At 45.4% G+C, this 19649-nt stretch overlaps 1 protein-coding gene across 1 annotated transcript; it reads right to left on the reverse strand.

Annotated features, from left to right (window-relative positions):
- Positions 1 to 1978: 1978 nt before the first annotated feature.
- Positions 1979 to 18583, reverse strand: LOC309568365 (uncharacterized protein; the record flags this gene model as incomplete). Its single annotated transcript, XM_082274029.1, has 3 exons — positions 18457 to 18583; positions 8782 to 9203; positions 1979 to 2146 (listed from the first exon to the last, which is right to left on the reverse strand). The coding sequence occupies exons 1-3, from the start codon at positions 18485 to 18487 to the stop codon at positions 1979 to 1981; spliced, it is 621 nt and encodes a 206-aa protein (XP_082130155.1). The 5' UTR covers positions 18488 to 18583.
- Between the last annotated feature and the right edge of the window lie 1066 nt (positions 18584 to 19649).

Below are 19649 nucleotides of genomic sequence, written 5' to 3' on the forward strand. Positions count from 1 at the left end.
ATAATGCCATAAAGTCAAGCAGATTGATTAATATATACATATTAATTCAGTTGCCAGGTACAGTATTTTCACAGATCAACCCAACTTGCATCTATGTAACCCGACGCATTTCGTGACAAAGTGTCACTTTCTCTATAAAGTACAAATACTTTAGGAATATATGACACACATAATACAATGTATTCTGTTAATGCAGACATTTGGTATCAACCAAAAGGGGACTCATGCTTACAAATCTGCAAGACATCACATGCTCTATGGCCTAATGGTAGTTCCCTAGAAATGTGGGGAAACATGGGTTCATTGTTATACTATTGTGCCATGCCAGACCTTCTATAATTTGAGGTCGAAGTTTCTGGTTAGCAGCTTGATTTACCTTGGCGGTGGGTTCACAGATCACATTAAGTTACAGCAGCTCGTGTGGATACCATTGCCTGAGCACACTGGACTGGATACATTTTGAATACATCTATGAATTATTGTATTGTTAACTCAACACACAGCCATTAATGTCTAAACCGTTGGCAACAAAAGTGAGTACACCCCTAAGTGAAAATGTCCAAATTGGGCCCAAAGTGTCAATATTTTGTGTGGCCACCATTATTTTCCAGCACTGCCTTAACCCTCTTGGGCATGGAGTTCACCAGAGCTTCACAGGTTGCCACTGGAGTCACAATTTGATGCAGTGTGCGGCGTATGGTCTGAGCACTGACAGGCTGACCCCCCACCCCTTCAACCTCTGCAGCAATGCTGGCAGCACTCATACGTCTATTTCCCAAAGACAACCTCTGGATATGACGCTGAGCACGTGCACTCAACTTCTTTGGTCAACTATAGTGAGGTCTGTTCTGAGTGGAACCTGTCCTGTTAAGCCGCTGTATGGTCTTGGCCACTGTGCTGCAGCTCAGTTTCAGGGTCTTGGCAATCTTCTTAAAGCCTAGGCCATCTTTATGTAGAGCAGCAATTCTTTTTTTCAGATCCTCAGAGAGTTCTTTGCCATGAGGTGCCATGTTGAACTTCCAGTGACCAGTATGAGAGAGTGAGAGCGATAACACCAAATTTAACACACCTGCTCCCCATTCACACCTGAGACCTTCTAACACTAACGAGTCACGTGACACCGGGGAGGGAAAATGGCTAATTGGGCCCAATTTGGACATTTTCACTTAGGGGTGTACTCACTTTTGTTGCCAGCGGTATAGACATTAATGGCTGTGTGTTGAGTTATTTTGAGGGGACAGCAAATTTACACTGTTATACAAGCTGTACACTCACTACTTTACATTGTAGCAAAGTGTCATTTCTTCAGTGTTGTCACATGAAAAGATAGAATAAAATATTTACAAAAATGTGAGGGGTGTACTCACTTTTGTGAAATACTGTATTATTGATAATATTTAAGCACCGGGCGTAAGTTATTCACTTTGGGTGCAGATATGATCACTGTGGTCTGTGCTTCGCTACCCTGGGTGTCTCTCCGCACAGGTCTCAGTCTCTGGTTTTGGTCACTCGCCCCCCTGAATGATCCACGTGCACCAGGACTGATGTGCACATCTCAGCTCCCATGCTGCAATGCAGTCTTGTTCTACCACTCCCCTTCCTCTTCAATGTTCTATGGGGACTGTATTGTTAAGGTCCATAAGTCCCATTCTTTGATTGATGTTTCAGACTACAATTCCCATGATCCTCAGTGTTCTGCATAAAAGTCCAAACGCTGTCCCGGCTATAGTTCTTCTGCTGACAGGAGAGGGTAGTGCAACGCAACATCCAGCAAAGCAGTAAAAAGTGAAAGTAAAACTTTAAAGAGGACAATGTCTCCTCCGTGTTTCTGTAGCCCAGCACCTGGCTACATATAGATGTTCAGATTATATGCATATAAAAGGTCACTTATCACCATGTATACATTATATCCATATGATGTCACACACAATATTCATGTAATACAATATACACACACATTGGAAATGATTGTGTTGTATTATATTTTCCCCAGGTGTGTCCTCGATCTAAACATCAGGGGCACAGCAATGGCGTAGTACATGGCTGCCATGATGCCAAGGGAAGTTGCGGCGATGTTGACTTTCCTGGCCATCACATGGCTCTTCCAGGCCAGCTCAGCGTTATTCCTCTTCCTGGTGATCAAGACCTAAAGCAAAATATTCTGAGTCACTAACTTGGTAAAGTTAATATTGTTTAATTAATGTATTACCCACTTGCCGACCGCCAACAGTAAATTTACTGCTTTCCCAGGCACTGTGACTTACGAGTAAGTCATGGTGCTCATGCGCACTGGCATGCGCACTGGGGCACAATCAAGTGACCCCTGTGTCCGGATGTACAGGATCACAGTGCTCTGTATCCAGCCGCAATGAGTGGCCGGGTATCATGTGATCTCTATGACCAATCATAGAAATCACATGATAACATGCATAGGAAGGGCAGTAGGTGGGGAGGTCTGTCAGTGGAGGATGGGGATGTTTTAGGAGGGCAGCAGTTGGTGAAGTTTGCATTGCAGCCCCCATGGGTGCCTGCCCCTCTGTCCTTGGAGGAAATGGCTGCTCGGTCTGGAATGTTGGGCTTGCTTTTTTGTCCCAGCCCGGGCCTGGTTGAAGGAGCTTCTGTAACCCTCAAAAGTCATTTGAAGCCCGTGTCACCCCCTTAAAACCCCCATAAGCACCTTAATTTTGCATCCCTCACTGACTCCAATCCATTTTGTCAAGATAGCAAAAAATTTTGACATAATTTGGGGAAAATTAAAACTCTAAATTTCACTCTACTCATGATCAAAACTTTTTTTTTTTTTTTGCAGATGTTTACAATTATATTTTTACCTCTTTGATTACCAGCATTTCTATGTTAGTTATTTATTAGAAGTACGTTTTGAAATTCTTGCTTTGGCTGAGCCAAATAACTCCCTGCCAAGGAAAACCGTTCCTTTGGATTATGTATGTGGTAACTCATTCTTTGATTCCTCCTCAGTTTACTCAGCATTGTTTAAGCTTGGAAACAAAATCATCATGATATGAAATCATCCTTCGAACAATGAAGACCTTGTCCCTGAGGTATCCATGCAATCCACATTGTTGTCTTAAGCGACCACGGCAACCTTTGATACACACAATTTCACTTTCTAAACAGTATTTAGCACTGAATGGCTCTTGGAGGCCACAGGAACAGTCTTGTTCCTTGTACTGGTATGGATTCTTGAAGATCTAAAGAGCACCTGTCAAAACCAGGTAAGTATTTTGTGAGTTCTCTTCATTGACGCTCACAAGACTGCATCTGGTTTCCTAGGAACCAGCAATGTCGGCAGCACCTCATGTCACAATAAGTTCACCAACAGGGACTGTGAAAGTGGAACTTTTGGTAGGCAATATGCTTTGTTCACTACGTTTGTTTGCATAGGTTTCTAAAAAACCCTCCAAAAATTTGAAACCACAGGAGCCTACTAAAGGTCTTGTGATAACATGGTGATGGAGACACCAAGCCTCAACTGGAGAGCAGGACAAACTTCATTCATCAGGAGTCTACAATTAAAGAATGATGCACATTGACCACTTATCAGATTAAAAACAAGAATCTAGCCTTTCACGGGAGGAGAATCCATTGATGCAACTCAAATTCTAAAAACATACCTCTACTGTCACAGTCGGGGGTCTGGCTTGGAGACCGGTAGCTATAGCGATAGCTATAGTGATAGAGAGGCTCCCACTGACCAGTTGGATAAGTAATCAAGGAGGTAACCCTGGTGGATGACGCGGGTTCACCCAAGGTGTAGAGTGTAAGCACTAACCGATATTCAACAGAGCTCCGGATAGTGAAGATGGGTTTAGCTGTGTGGTAGAACAAGTCGCGGTCCTCAGAATCACCCCACCAGGAGGTGAGCAAGCCAGGGTCCAGTAGCAGACATAGCAAGTTGGGATCAAGCAGAAGTGTTATCAGTAAACAAGCCAGAGGTTAGTAATGAGTGGTTCCAAGTTGGAATCAAGCAGAAACGTAGTCGAGGAACAAGCCAAAGGTCCGTAATGAGTGGTTGCAAGTTGGGATCAAGCAGAAGCGTAGTCGAGGAACAAGTCAAAGGTCAGTAACGAGTGGTTGTGGAGATAAGGACAGCTGCAGGTAAGCAAAAAAGCAAAAACAGGTAGTTCATGGGAGGAGCAAAGAGTTCAAGGTTCACCAGAAACAAGCGACAAGGCAGAAAAACCCAAAGGATCAGAAAGGGAGCTATCCAGCATCTCAGATGGCTCAGCAAGAAGAGACACTGCTGGACCTAACAGAGGTTATGGGTTCAGATCCTGGTCTTGACTTCTAGAGACTTGGGGCTCCCAGATGTCTTTGCATTTCTTGGCTATGCAGAGACAGGTCTGTGGACTGTTATGTGTGACACAGAATATGTTCCTTTCCTACCCTGTTAGGATCATTTTTCTGGTTGGAGTTTTATGGCACTGGAACAGGTCCAGGTAAGTTTAAAGGGGATTCTGTCAACATAAGGAGATATTTAGACAGTGGCGGCTGGTGAATAAAAATTTGGGGGGGGGGGGGCGGCAGCAAAACCAACAACCCCCGCACCCCCGCGGGACGGATGGCTGGCCTGCAATCTACTCTACCACACCCTCCCTCCTTCCTCCCTCCCTCCCAGGATGGATGGCTGGATGGATGGCTTCTTACCTGCTGCTTCACCGAGAGCCGCTGTGTCTTCTCCTCGACCGAATGTCCCCTCCCTCTTCCTGGCCAATGGCCAGTAAAATCACGTCTCTTTTTAGCCAATCAGGAAAGGGGTCTCACGGCCCGCTTCCTGATTGGCTGGGAGACGAGTCAGTGTGATAATAGCGAATATTAATTTGCTATTGTCACACAACTGGGTGGGTTCGGGGTGCAGTGCTCTGCACCCAGGGCCCCCCCTTTTCTGAAGTCTATTAGAACCTCTGGCTCTAATCAGGTGGTTAAAAAACAAAAAATTCCCCATTGATCTCCATGAGTCCGGCGCCCCTGCATGTAGATTAGAGGGCCAGACGCATGAATGGGGGGTGGCGCCCCTGCGCTCCTAATAGACAGGCCGCCCCTGCATTTAGAGCCCATTGCACCCCTAAGAAACACCAAAATGACCTTATATTTGTAATACCTGTTAATTTTAATACATTTTGCCAAGGTTTCCCAGTTTTGCTTATCTCTAGACATTGAAAAAAAAAGCTCTTTTTATTTTAATATAGAAACAAATTATATATTAGCATCGAAACCTAATGAGTCATGGACCGAGAAAATGCATGTAGCTATTGTGATCAAAACAGCTTTTCTGTTTGCATAGTTATCCATTTAAAGCTAAGGGATGTCACCCAACTTTGGTTACACCGGGATGATGCCGGGATCATCCTGGTATCGTTGGTGGTCGGCTTTCCTGTAAAAGCAATCCTAGTGGCTAATTAGCCGCCGGACTACTTTTACATGAGGTGGGAGGGGACGTCCCTCCTTCCCCCTCCTCCTGCCGTGGCCTTCTTGGGCTCTCCAATCCCACTGGGGAACTCAAGAGAGCAGCACCTACTGTCCATAGAGCTGATTGAGTACTGGAATGGCCCTGATTATCTCTATGGTCTGGGAAATAGGAAGCAACGAGTATTTTGTCACTCCCGGTTTCGCCAGATGTCAAAAAACCATTACTGGCTTTTAAAAAAAAAGCGATGAAACATACCGACCTTGGTGTGATCCGAAGCTTTTAATGGCAAAGGAGAGATCTGGGGTGTAACCTCAGATCCCTCCATAAAGAGTACCATCCACTGACTACTGCTATCACAAGGGATGTTTACATTCCTTGTGAGAACAATAAAAGTATCAAAAATAAAATTAATTAACTTATTTAAATAATATTTTAAAGTGGCCCTGTCCCCCCGCGCAAAGGCGAACACTCACGTCGGCACGCCAGCAGCGATTGCACCACACATGTGAGGAATCACCGTGAATGTCAAATCAAGAGCAACAATTCTAGCACCAGACCTCCTGTGGTCTCAATCTGAAGTAACCTGTAAAGGCTTTTAAAGCATTGCCTGTGGATGATAAAAGTTAGTTTGTCGCAGTTGCACAAGCGTTTGCAATTTTAAGACGTTGACATGTTTGGTATCTTTTTATTAGACATAACATAATCTTTACTATCAAACAATTGGGCATTATATTGTATTTTTGTGCAATTAAATTCAGAAGAGTGTATTTTTTTCTAAAAAAAAAAAAAAATTGTGAAAAACTGCTGCACAAATAAATACTGCGTGACATAAAAAATTGTAACACCCACCATTTTTTCTCGAGGTCCAATAAAGGCAAAAAAATCCGACAGCATGATGTCTCAAAAATAAAACAGATATGATTTTAATAAATCCATCCAATTAAAGGAATCAAAACTCGTAGTTATTGACACATTTTAGCCTCTTACATAGGCCTTAGTCACAATATTTTATTCTCTAGGGCAGCCTTTCCCAACCTTTTTTAACACAGAGGAACCCTTGAAATACATTTCTGGTCTTGGGGAACCCCTGCTAAAAATGAAAAATCTACAACTGATGACACATTGGTGTGACAGTCAGTGGGAAGAATGCTCCTCACTCTTCTCATCATTGGGAAGAATTATCCCTTTACAGATAGCTAAAATGAACAATGGTGTCACTGGGAACTTATCTGAGAGGCAGAAATTGCCCATTGCTCAAGGAACCCCTAGCAACCTCAGAAGGAACCTTAGGGTTCCACAGAGCCCTGGTTGAGAAACCCTGCTTGAGGGCCTCTGCATTAAAAAAATATATAAAATGTTTGGGGGTTTTAACTACCTCCCACCCGGGAGTCTCGTCCTTCTGAATGGACGTTCCGGAACGTCCTTCAGAAGGAGAGAGATCGCGCCGCCGCGGGCACGCGCAGCGCCGCGATCTCGATGTGCCTGTGTCCCTCGGACACAGAGCGACATCAATCGGCAGGAGGGCCCTGTGATTGGCCCTCCTGATCACATGACGGCTGTGTCCAATCACAGCCGTCATGTAATGTAAATAGAGCCGTTGTAACGGCTTCGATCTCTTCTCCTCACTGACAGATCCTGTCAGTGAGGAGAAGATCAGAGGATCGGTGCTGCTGCGGGGGTGATCAGTGAGTATTTCTAATTACTCACTGATCACAGGGGGAGGTCTGTGCTGGTAATCAGAACATTGATTACCAGTGCAGCCCTGGGGGGGAGGGGTGCCACTAAGCCACCAGGGATGCCCACCCATGACCACCAGGGATGCCCACTATGGCCACCAGGTATGGCAAGCAGGGCTCAAAGAGCCCCCCAGTGCCCTCCCTATCAGTGTTGCCCACCAATGGCATCTATCAGTGCTGCCCACCAGTGCCATTATTGCCATCTATCAGTGCCGCCCACCAGTGCCCATTATTGCCCACCAGTGCTGCCTATCAGTGCCCATCAGTGCCCCCCATCAGTGCCGATCAGTGCCCCCCATCAGTGCCGATCAGTGCCGATAATTGCTGCCCAACAGTGCCACTATCAGTGCCCATCAGTGCCGCCAATCAGTGCCCATCAGTGCTGCCTATCAGTGCCCATCAGCGCTGCCTATCAGTGGCCACCAATGCTGCATATCAGTGCTACCTATCAGTGCCACATATCAGTGCCCATCAGTGCTGCATATCAGTGCTACCTATCAGTGCCCATCAGTGCTGCATATCAGTGCCACCCCATCAGTGCCACCCCATCAGTGCCACCCCATCAGTGCCACCCCATCAGTGTCTCCTCATCAGTGCCTGTCAGTGCGGCATCATCAGTGCTCATCAGTGCAGGAAAAAACATATCTATTTACAAAATTTTATAACCTAAACAAAAAAACTTTTTTTTTTTTCAAACTTTTCAGTCTTTTTTTATTTGTGCACCAAAAAAGAAAAAACCTGACGGTGATCAAATACCACCAAAAGAAAGCCCTATTTGTGGGGAAAAAATGACATAAATTTGGTTTAGGTACAGCGTTGCATGACCGCGCAATTGTCATTCAAATTGCAACAGCGCTAAAAGCTGAAAATTGGTCTGGGAAGGAAGGGGGTTTAAGTGCCCTGTATTGAGGTGGTTAAAGAGGAAGTAAACCCTCCTCTGACACTTTTACCTATAGGTAAGCCTATGATAAGGCTTACCTATAGGTACTGTAAATATCTCCTAAACATTTACCGTTTAGGAGATATTTACCTTACATGCATCCAGTGACGTCACTGGTGCATGCGCTCTGAAGGAACGGCCACTGGTATCGTTCCTTCAGAGCTCCGTGCCGTGACCGTCGGCTCCCGCGCGTGCGCGGGAGTGACGTCACCGCGACTCCGGCCAATCAGATGGCCGGATGCCGCGATCCCGGAAGACGGGCGACTGAAGATGTTGCCTGTCATAGAGGTGAGCGGACGGCACGGCGGGGGCTCGTTCTAAGGTAAGTATTTCATAATGAGCTAGCATGCGATGCATACTAGCTCATTATGTGTTTCTCTTTCAGCTTGTAAAAAAAAGAAAAAAAATTTAACTGAGTTTACAACCTCTTTAAGTTATTTTCTAGCAAAAAAATACTGATATTTACATGTAAACAGAAAGGTAAAAAAAAAAGCTACTCTTGAAGAGGTTATATCAGGTGAGAAACTCAATAAGTGTGGAAGTTAGAAGATCAGCATGATAGGCAAATATCAAGAATTTTAGAAGGTCACCATCACCAATGCAAGCCCCCATATTTCTCACCGGAAAAGGCTTGCTTAAAACACAAATTGATATTAATTATAAATAAAGATTACCTGCAAGGAAAGGATGAGAGCTATCAAGCCAACTGGAGGAAAGAAAATGACATTGAAGATCGACCAACCAATGTATGAAGGCACCTGACTTCCCTGGGATTGCCATTTTATTTGTGTCACCTCCGTATTATTAGGACCTTCTTGAACAAGACTGGATTGGGTGGTTTGGTTTATTTGTGACGCTGAATCTGATGTTAGGTCCAGTGATGAGTAGGATGGAGGTGGGTCCTCATCCCATGAGAGGATCTGGAAGATGGAGGGACGATAAGATACAGGTCCATGTTGAGCTACGAGACTGTAAGAAGGTGGAGGGTCATCATATTGTCCATTCCAGCTTCCACAAAGATCTTCTGACATGATGCCGTGATCTCCGTACATGTACAGTATGTCTGTCACTTTTGGTTTCTTCTCATAGAAGGTATCTAAAGATAGATATTTACAATTGTTACCATGAACTTGCCTTCATATCTGTACTTTCCCTTTCACTAGACTAACCGGTTTCAAATTCTTGAAGACCTAAAAAACCCACAACAACAAACAACAGTCCTTGACTTCACTAAAAGAATAAAACATTTAAATGGATTTTCAAGTTCACGTCTGCTGGAATCTTTCCTCAGGTAAGAATACCAGTCATTGTACATTAATCACTTGCTCTCCGGAAAGGGTTTACTCCCTTCATGACCAGGACATTTTTTTGCTCTTTTCTGCACTGCGCTACTTTAACTGGCAATTGCAACATGCAACACTGTACCCAAATTTAATTTATATAATTTTTTTCCCACAAATATTTCTTTTGGTGGTATTTGATCACCACTGGTTTTATTTTTATTTATTTATTTATTTTTGCTCTATAAACAAAAAAAAATTACTGAAAATTTTGAAAAAAAACCCCAATATTTTTTACTTTCGGCTGTAAAACATATATTTTATATATATATTGCAAAATAACAATATTTTTCAAATTTTTTTATATGAAATCCCCCCCCCCCAAAAAATGTAAAAATCAAAATTTTTTAACATTTTTGGCCAATTTGTTTTCTGCTACATATGTTTGGTAAAAAAAAATCACAATAAGCGTATTTTGATTGGTTTGCGCAAAAGTTATTGCGTTTACTAACTAAGGGAAAGATTTTTGTCATTTTCGTTGTTTTTTTTTTTAAGGAGTAATCGCGGCGATCTGCGATTTTTTTTTTGCGGGACTGCGACATTGCGGCAGACAGATCGGACCCTTGACTGACATTTTTGACACTTTTGGGGATACCGGTGACATTACTACAGTAATCAGTGCTATACATATGCACTGTTACTGTAACAATGACACTGGGAGGGAAGGGGTTAACTTTATTGGAGAGGGAGGGGTTAAGCGTGTCCCTAGGGGCGTGCTTCTAACTGTCATTGGATGTGGCTGTGTGTGTAACAGCACAGATCAACGGTCCTACATAGCAGGACCGAGTGATCTGTGCTTTTACACAGGGGAGAATGACAGGTGGCTTTGTTTACATTAGACGCCTGCCTTTCTCCCTCTCCACCCGACGATCGCGAGTGACCGGCGGACATCGGGTCCGCCGTTCACATGCGCGGGCTTTATAGTGAACGAGCGGGGACGGGAGTGCGCCTCTGGCGGCGCGCGCTCTCCCCCTATTGGCTCCCAGGCTAGTGATGTATATATACGTCACTTTGCCTGGGAGGGGCTGACAGCCGCCGTATATAGTCGGGTGGCGGTCGGCAAGTGGTTAATACAAACGAAAAAAGACTGAACATTTAAAAAAAACATAACATTTTCTACTTTCTACTTACCTTAAGTTCTTCATAAATTTAGGCCAAAATGTATTCTGCTTCAAGTCTTTGGTTAAAAAAAAAAACTGAAAAAAAAAAACAATAAGTATATATTAATTTGGTTTGTGTGAAAATTATAGCCTCTATAAACGATATGATGTGTATATATATATATATATATATATATATATATATATATATATATATGTATATTTACAATTATTTATATTTCTTGAGGCCCCAAAATGCCAGGACAGTACAAATATCCCCCAAATGACCCCTTTTTTGGAAAGTAAACAGTCTGAGGCATTTAGTAAGAGGTATGGTGAGTTTTATGAAGTTGTAGTTGTAAATCCTCACTCGGCGTGCTGGCACAGGATGGAGCTCATCCTGGAACAAAAGAGGGGGAATCCCTGAAGCCGCAAGTCCCCTAGAATCTATGTAAGAGTGGCGACCTCAGCCTGGACTCCAGCCCCAAACGCGTTTCGCCCTGCCCCTTAAGAGCTTAGTACTAAGGAAACTGACTAAGCTCTGAGGGGTGGGGCGAAACACATTGGGGGCGTGGCCTGGCTGGAGTACAGGCTGAAGTTGTCACTCTTACATAGATTCCAGGGACTACACGGACGTGCGTCTTCTGAGTCACTGGGGCTCCTTCTCGGACCTTCAGAGGGTCTCTCCTTTTTTTGTATTTAAATATATTTTCACCGCACACTTTTTTTTTTTTTTTTACACTTTACTATGTACAGTGGTCCCCCTCCCATCTTTTATATTTTTTATTTAATGGTTTTTAACTTTTTTCTTTAACCAATAACGTCCCTTTTACCACTTGCCTACAGGGCACTTTCACCCACTTCCTTCCCAGGCCAATTTTCGGCTTCAATTTGAATGACAATTGTGCAGTCATGCTACAATGTATTCAAACTAAATGATTATCAATTTTTTTCACACAAATAGAGCTTTCCTTTGGTGGTATTTAATCACTCCTGGGTTTTTTTATTTTTTGCTAAATAAATGGAAAAAGACTGAAAATTGTGGGAGGGGGGGGGGGGAACCTTTTCATAGTTTGTTATAAAATTTTGCAAACGGGGAATTTTTCTCCTGCATTGATGTGCGCTGATGAGGCTGAACTGATGGGCACTGATAGGTGGCACTGATATGCTGCACTAATGGGCACTGCTAGGTGGCACTGATTTGCTGCACTTATAGGTGGCACTGATAGGCTGCACTGATGGGCACTGATAGGTGGCACTGATGGGCACTGATGAGGCGGCACTGATGGGCATTGATAGGCACTGATAGGCTGCACTGATAAGGACGCACTGATGGGCATTGATGGGCACTAATAGGCTGCACTGATGAGGACACACTGATGGGCATTAATGGGCACTGATAGGCTGCACTGATGAGGAGGCACGGGTAGGTGGCACGGATAGGTAACACTGATGAGGAGGATCTGATTGGCAGCACTGGTGGGCACTGGTTGGCAGCAATGGTGGGCACTGATGGGAACTAATGAGGTGGTTCTGATGAGCATTGATAGGCACTGATAGGTTGCACTGATGAGGAGGCACTGATGGGCATTGATGGGCACTGATAGGCTGCACTGATGAGGAGGCACTGATGGGTGGCACTGATAGGTTATACTGATGAGGAGGCACTGATTGGCGGCACTGGTGGGCATTGATTGGCGGCACTGGTTAGCAGCACTGGTGGACACTGGTTGGCGGCACTAGTGGGAACTGATTGGCAGCAATGGTGGGCACTGTTGGGACTACACTGATAATCAGGACACTGAAGTCCCTTTTAAAGAAGCTGCTTATCGGTTCTCTTCTCCTCTCTTCACGCAGTCAGCACAAGGAAAGGAATGCCGATAACTGGCTTCTGTACACATTATGATCAGCTGTTATTGGACAAAGCTGATCACGTGGTCAGCTGAATGGCTCTTTACCTCAACCAGCAGTGCCCAGGGGGAACAGCAGCGGGCGTGTGGCGGCATGATCACGTGGGCCCTCATAGGACAGCCTCCCAGAACTGGCTGGCCACTCTGTAGCCGTTATTTGGCTATAGTACGGTCGGAAAGTGATTGAAAAGTTCAGAAGGCGGGAAAGATCAGGCGATCTTGTGACCACTGTAATTGGCTGTCACAGTGGCCACATGATAAGGAGCCAGCACCGCTGGCTACCAATCATAGTGGGGACCAGGTGCTGTCTTTGCAAGCTCAGTCTCTGTGCTGGGAGCGTGCTTTCAGCACAGAAACATCGGCCGCCCAGTGACGCATATGTGCGGTTTGTGGGCATTAAAGCCCCCCTTTTTGCTGGTGGGACGGGAGACCCGGGCGGGAGGGCGCCCCCTCTCGCTCGCTGTGGTAACATTCAGGCGGCTCCCAAGCCGCATTGGTCATTACCGCCGGAAACCCGACCGTTGGCTCTAAAAAACGGTACTGGGGTGATGCCTCTAGCTAGAGGCATCACCCCGGTACAACCACTTAAAGTCAACCGATGTAGGTCTACTTGGGTGGTCGGTAAGTTTTTAATGTGAATGGAACTGTCGGTGAGTCAACAGCGGGTCAGAGGAGGAGCCGCTACGGGACAGGGATGACAGTTGCTCTTTAAAAATATGATTTAAATTGAATTGATTTAAATCAAGCCTTTTTACTAGTGATTTAAATCAAATCCACCCTGCTCAGAACCCCTAAACATTATATATATACATATATATATATATATACAGTGGGTACGGAAAGTATTTAGACCCCCTTAAATTTTTCACTCTTTGTTATATTGCAGCCATTTGCTAAAATCATTTAAGTTCATTCTTCTTCCTCATGAATGTACACATAGCACCCCATACTGACAGAAAAACACAGAATTGTTGACATTGTTGCAGATTTATTAAAAAAGAAAAACTGAAATATCACATGGTCCTAAGTATTCAGACCCTTTGCTGTGACACTCATATATTTAACTCAGGTGCTTTCCATTTCTTCTGATCATCCTTGAGATGGTTCTACACCTTCATTTGAGTCCAGCTGTGTTTGATTATACTGATTGGACTTGATTAGGAAAGCCACACACCTGTCTATATAAGACCTTCCAGATCACAATGCATGTCATGCATGCAAATGAGAATCATGAGGTCAAAGGAACTGCCTGAAGAGCTCAGAGACAGAATTGTGGCAAGGCACAGATCTGACCAAGGTTACAAAAAGATTTCTGCTGCACTTAAGGTTCCTAAGAGCACAGTGGCCTCCATAATCCTCAAATGGAAGACGTTTGGGACGACCAGAACCCTTCCTAGAGCTGGCCGTCCGGCCAAACTGAGCTATCGGGGGAGAAGAGCCTTGGTGAGAGAGGTAAAGAAGAACCCAAAGATCACTGTGGCTGAGCTCCAGAGATGCAGTCAGGAGATGGGAGAAAGTTGTAGAAAGTCAACCATCACTGCAGCCCTCCACCAGTCGGGGCTTTATGGCAGAGTGGCCCGACGGAAGCCTCTCCTCAGTGTAAGACACATGAAAGCCCGCATGGAGTTTGCTAAAAAACACCTGAAGGACTCCAAGATGGTGAGAAAAATGATTCTCTGGTCTGATGAGACCAAAATAGAACTTTTTGGCCTTAATTCTAAGCGGTATGTGTGGAGAAAACCAGGCACTGCTCATCACCTGTCCAATACAGTCCCAACAGTGAAGCATGGTGGTGGCAGCATCATGCTGTGGGGGTGTTTTTCAGCTGCAGGGACAGGACGACTGGTTGCAATCGAGGGAAAGATGAATGCGGCCAAGTACAGGGATATCCTGGACAAAAACCTTCTCCAGAGTGCTCTGGACCTCAGACTGGGCCGAAGGTTTACCTTCCAACAAGACAATGACCCTAAGCACACAGCTAAAATAACGAAGGAGTGGCTTCACAACAACTCTGTGACTGTTCTTGAATGGCCCAGCCAGAGCCCTGACTTAAACCCAATTGAGCATCTCTGGAGAGACCTAAAAATGGCTGTCCACCAACGTTTACCATCCAACCTGACAGAACTGGAGAGGATCTGCAAGGAGGAATGGCAGAGGATCCCCAAATCCAGGTGTGAAAGACTTGTTGCATCTTTCCCAAAAAGACTCCTGGCTGTATTAGATCAAAAGGGGGCTTCTACTAAATACTGAGCAAAGGGTCTGAATACTTAGGACCATGTGATATTTCAGTTTTTCTTTTTTAATAAATCTGCAACAATGTCAACAATTCTGTGTTTTTCTGTCAGTATGGGGTGCTATGTGTACATTCATGAGGAAGAAGAATGAACCTAAATGATTTTAGCAAATGGCTGCAATATAACAAAGAGTGAAAAATTTAAGGGGGTCTGAATACTTTCCGTACCCACTGTATATATATATATATATATATATATATATATTTTTTTTTGTTTTTGTTTTTTTTTTGTTTTTTTAGCAGAGACCCTAGGGAATAAAAAAGCGGTCATTGCAATTTTTTATGTCACACGGTATTTGCGCAGCAATTTTTTTAAAACGTGATTTTTTGGGGGAAAAAAAAACACTTTCATGAATTAAAAAAAAAAAAAAACGAAACAGTAAAGTTAGCCCAATTTTTTTGTTCAATGTGAAAGATGATTTTTCACGCTTTAAAATTGCACACACTTGTGAAATGGTGCCAAACTGCGGTACTTAAAAATCTCCATAGGGTATGCTTTAGAAATTTTTACAAATTACCAGTTTAGAGTTACAGAGGTCTTGCACTACAATTATTGCTTTCGCTCTAACGTTCGTGGTGATACCTCACATGTGAGGTTTGAACGTCGTTTACATGTGCGGACGCAACCTACGTATGTGGGCCCCACGTGGAGATGGGGGCCATTTTTTTATTTTTTTAATTGTTTACTTTATTTTATTTATTTATTTTTACACTTTCCCTTTACATTTTTTTTTTTTGATCACTTTTATTCCTATAACAAGGAATGTAAACATCCCCTGTAATAGGAATATGGCATGACAGGATCTTTTTTATGGAGAGATCTGGGGTTTATAAGACCCCACATCACTCCTCTAGGGTGGAAAGCCTGAGAGGAAAAAAAAACAATCCCAGGCTTATCAGCCAAACACATGTTTTCAACTGAAGAGGCTGGACGTGACACCTTGCGATCCGCTGTGTCCAATCACCGCCGGTCACATCATAACCAGGAACTGCCGTTTATCGGCTTTTTCCTCTATTCGCGCTGACAAGACGCCAGTAGAGGAGAGGAGAGCCGATCTGTGGCTCTCCTGACAGGGGGGAGGGGCGCAGCGCTGATAATTAGTGCATTGATTATCAGTGCAGACACCTTTAAGGATGCCCACTAGAGCCCACCAGGAATGCCTACCGGAGCATACCAGGGATGCCTTCTAGAGCCCACCAGGGATGCCAATTGATGTTCATTAAAGCGGAGTTCCACCCAAAAGTGGAACTTCCGCTTTAGGGAGTCCTGACCCCCCGACATGCCACATTTGGCATGTCATTTTTTGGGGGGGGGAGCGGGTACCTAGTTTTGACAGGTACCCGCTCCCACTTCCGCTCGGAGCGCCGCGGCTCTCCTCTCCCCCTCCCTCCCTGCAATCTTCTGGGACACGTCAGAGGTCCCAGAAGATTGCCGGCCAATCACGGCGCGCAGCGCGACTCGCGCATGCGCAGTGGGTACCCGGCTGTGAAGCCGCAAACTGTAACAGCTGGGTGCCCACAGCAGTGATGCCGGCGCCGAGGGAGAGGATCGAGGCTTCCGGCGGCCGCATCGCTGGACCGTTGGACAGGTGAGTAAATGGCTGGAACTCCGCTTTAAGGATGCCAATCAGTGCCCATTAGGGATGCCAATCAGTGCCCATCAGTAATGCCTTTCAGTGGCTCCTCATCAGTGCTGCCTCTCAGTGCCATCTAACAGTGCCCATTAGTGCCACCCATCAATGCCACCCATCACTGCCCATGAGTGCTGCCTATCAGTGCCCATCAGTGCCACCCATCAGTGCCCATCACCGCCCAGTGCCACCCATTAGTACCCATCAGTGCCACCTATTAGTGACCATCAGTGCTGCCTATCAGTGTCCATCAGTGCTGCCTTTAAGTGGCCCTCAGTGTGGCCTATCAATGCCCATCAGTGCCCCCTATCAGTGCCCATATCAGTGCCAATTAGTGCTACCCATCAGTGCCCATCAGTGCCACCTATCAGTGTCCATCAGTGCTGCCTTTAAGTGCCCCTAAGTGCGGCCTATCAATGTCTATCAGTGCCCCCTATCAAAGCCCATATCAGTGCCCATAAGTGCCACCTATGAGTGTCCATCAGTGCAGCCTCATCAGTGCCCATCAGTGCTGCATATCAGTGCTACCTATCAGTACCCATCAGTGCAGCCTCATCAGTGCTCATCAGTGAAGGAGAAAACTTACTTATTTACAAAATTGTATAACAGAAACTAAGAAAAACTTTTTTCCCAACATTTTAGGTCTTTTTTTTATTTGTTTAGCAAAAAAAATAAAAAACCCAATGGTGATCAAATACCAGCAAAAGAAAGCTCTATTTGTGGGAAAACAGTGATAAAAATTTCAGATGGGTACAGCGTTGGACGACAGCGCAATTGTCATTCAAAGTGCGACAGTGCTGAAAGCTGAAAATTGGCTTGGACAGGAAGAGGGGGGTGAAAGTAGCCCGGTATTGAAGTGGTTAAATCTGCCAGTACATGTCACACTCCCCTCTGCCCTAGACTGACAATGCTGCTGCCTGCTGTGCCCCCGGTGCTCCTTCACCCAGAGTAGGGGCGCTCCTTCACCCAGAGTAGGGGCGCTCCTTCACCCAGAGTAGGGGCGCTCCTTCATCCAGAGTAGGGGCGCTCCTTCATCCAGAGTAGGGGCGCTCCTTCACCCAGAGTAGGGGCGCTCCTTCACCCAGAGTAGGGGCGCTCCTTCATCCAGAGTAGGGGCGCTCCTTCATCCAGAGTAGGGGCGCTCCTTCATCCAGAGTAGGGGCGCTCCTTCATCCAGAGTAGTGGTGCTCCTTCACCCAGAGTAGGGGCGCTCCTTCATCCAGAGTAGGGGCGCTCCTTCACCCAGAGTAGGGGCGCTCCTTCATCCAGAGTAGGGGCGCTCCTTCACCCAGAGTAGGGGCGCTCCTTCATCCAGAGTAGGGGTGCTCCTTCATCCAGAGTAGGGGCGCTCCTTCATCCAGAGTAGGGGTGCTCCTTCATCCAGAGTAGGGGTGCTCCTTCATCCAGAGTAGGGGTGCTCCTTCATCCAGAGTAGGGGCGCTCCTTCACCCAGAGTAGGGGTGCTCCTTCATCCAGAGTAGGGGTGCTCCTTCATACAGAGTAGGGGCGCTCCTTCACCCAGAGTAGGGGCGCTCCTTCATCCAGAGTAGGGGCGCTCCTTCACCCAGAGTAGGGGCGCTCCTTCATCCAGAGTAGGGGCGCTCCTTCATCCAGAGTAGGGGCGCTCCTTCATCCAGAGTAGGGGCGCTCCTTCACCCAGAGTAGGGGCGCTCCTTCACCCAGAGTAGGGGCGCTCCTTCATCCAGAGTAGGGGTGCTTTAAAACAAGAGGTGTGTTACTGGTCAGATCACCAAGTGAAAGCAGAATGGGGGGGGGCTAAATAAAGGAAAAAGAATACATCCGCCACATCTAATGATTGGTAAGCTGCAATATGTTACATTTTTGGTTTTGGGTTGAATACGGCTTTTAAAGGGGCCTCTGGAATGTGCGCCGTTCATAAAAACAAATTTGTTTTCTGCTGACGTCGGCTCCAGCAGCAGTTCTGTTTTCTTCGGTAGAGCTCAGCCGTACGGCTTCCGGTGATCAGCAGCTGTTGGGTTCAAAAATACACCCCGTGTGCGGTGTATGGGGGGGGGATGCATTTGGGGGGGGGTGCAGAAATAAAAGGAACTCACTTAGAAGCTCTCCCTTGTGTTGATCCTCCATGTGAAGACGGATCTTTTCTTACTTTCTTTTTCCTCTGCTTATCCCAGGCTGCAGCCCCTCCCTGTGCGCAACATAACTGATCAAAGAGGAACAGAGGGAGGGGGGGGACTGACTGCTGCTCCCCTGCTGGAGACTGATATATGTTACGCTTACTCAACTTTAACCACTTAAGGACCATCCCTATTTTTGACACATGTTGTTTACAAGTTAAAATCAGTATTTTTTTGCTAGAAAATGACTTCTTAGAACCCCCAAATGTTTTATATATATATATATATATATATATATTTTTTTTTTTTAGCAAAGACTCTGGAGAATAAAATGGAGGTCGTTGCAATATTTTTTTTTTTTTTGTCACGCGGTATTTGCGCAGCGGTTTTTTTTTTATTTACATTTTTTTGAAAAAAATCAATTTCACTGCATTTAAGAAAAAAAATAAACAGTAAATTTTTGTCTCTATAACGTGAAAGATAATGTTACGCCGCGTAAATAGATACCCAACATGCTGTGCAATGCACTAAAAAGGGGGGGGGGTGGGGGAGGGAGGGAGGGAGGTGTGGTGAATGAGCTTTGCTGCAGCTCTGACGGGAATAATAAAGGGGCACTCTGACCGCAATATTAAAGGGGAACTCTGACGGGAATAATAAAGGGGAACTCTGACCGCAATATTAAAGGGGAACTCTGACGGGAATAATAAAGGGGAACTCTGACTGCAATATTAAAGGGGAACTCTGACCGCAATATTAAAGGGGAACTCTGACGGGAAAAATAAAGGGGAACTCTGACCGCAATATTAAAGGGGCACTCTGACGGGAATAATAAAGCGGAACTCTGACCGCAATATTCAATATTAAAGGGGCACTCTGACCGCAATGTTAAAGGGGCACTCTGACGGGAATAGTAAAGGGGCACTCTGACCGCAATATTAAAGGGGCACTCTGACCACAATATTAAAGGGGCACTCTGACCGCAATGTTAAAGGGGCACTCTGACGGGAATAATAAAGGGGAACTCTGACCGCAATATTAAAGGGGCACTCTGACCGCAATATTAAAGGGGCACTCTGACGGGAATAATAAAGGGGAACTCTGACCGCAATATTAAAGGGGAACTCTGAAAGGAATAATAAAGGGGCACTCTGACCGCAATATTAAAGGGGCAC

Source organism: Pelophylax lessonae (assembly GCF_965119305.1).
Source record: "Pelophylax lessonae genome assembly, chromosome: 12".
NCBI lineage: Eukaryota > Metazoa > Chordata > Amphibia > Anura > Ranidae > Pelophylax > Pelophylax lessonae.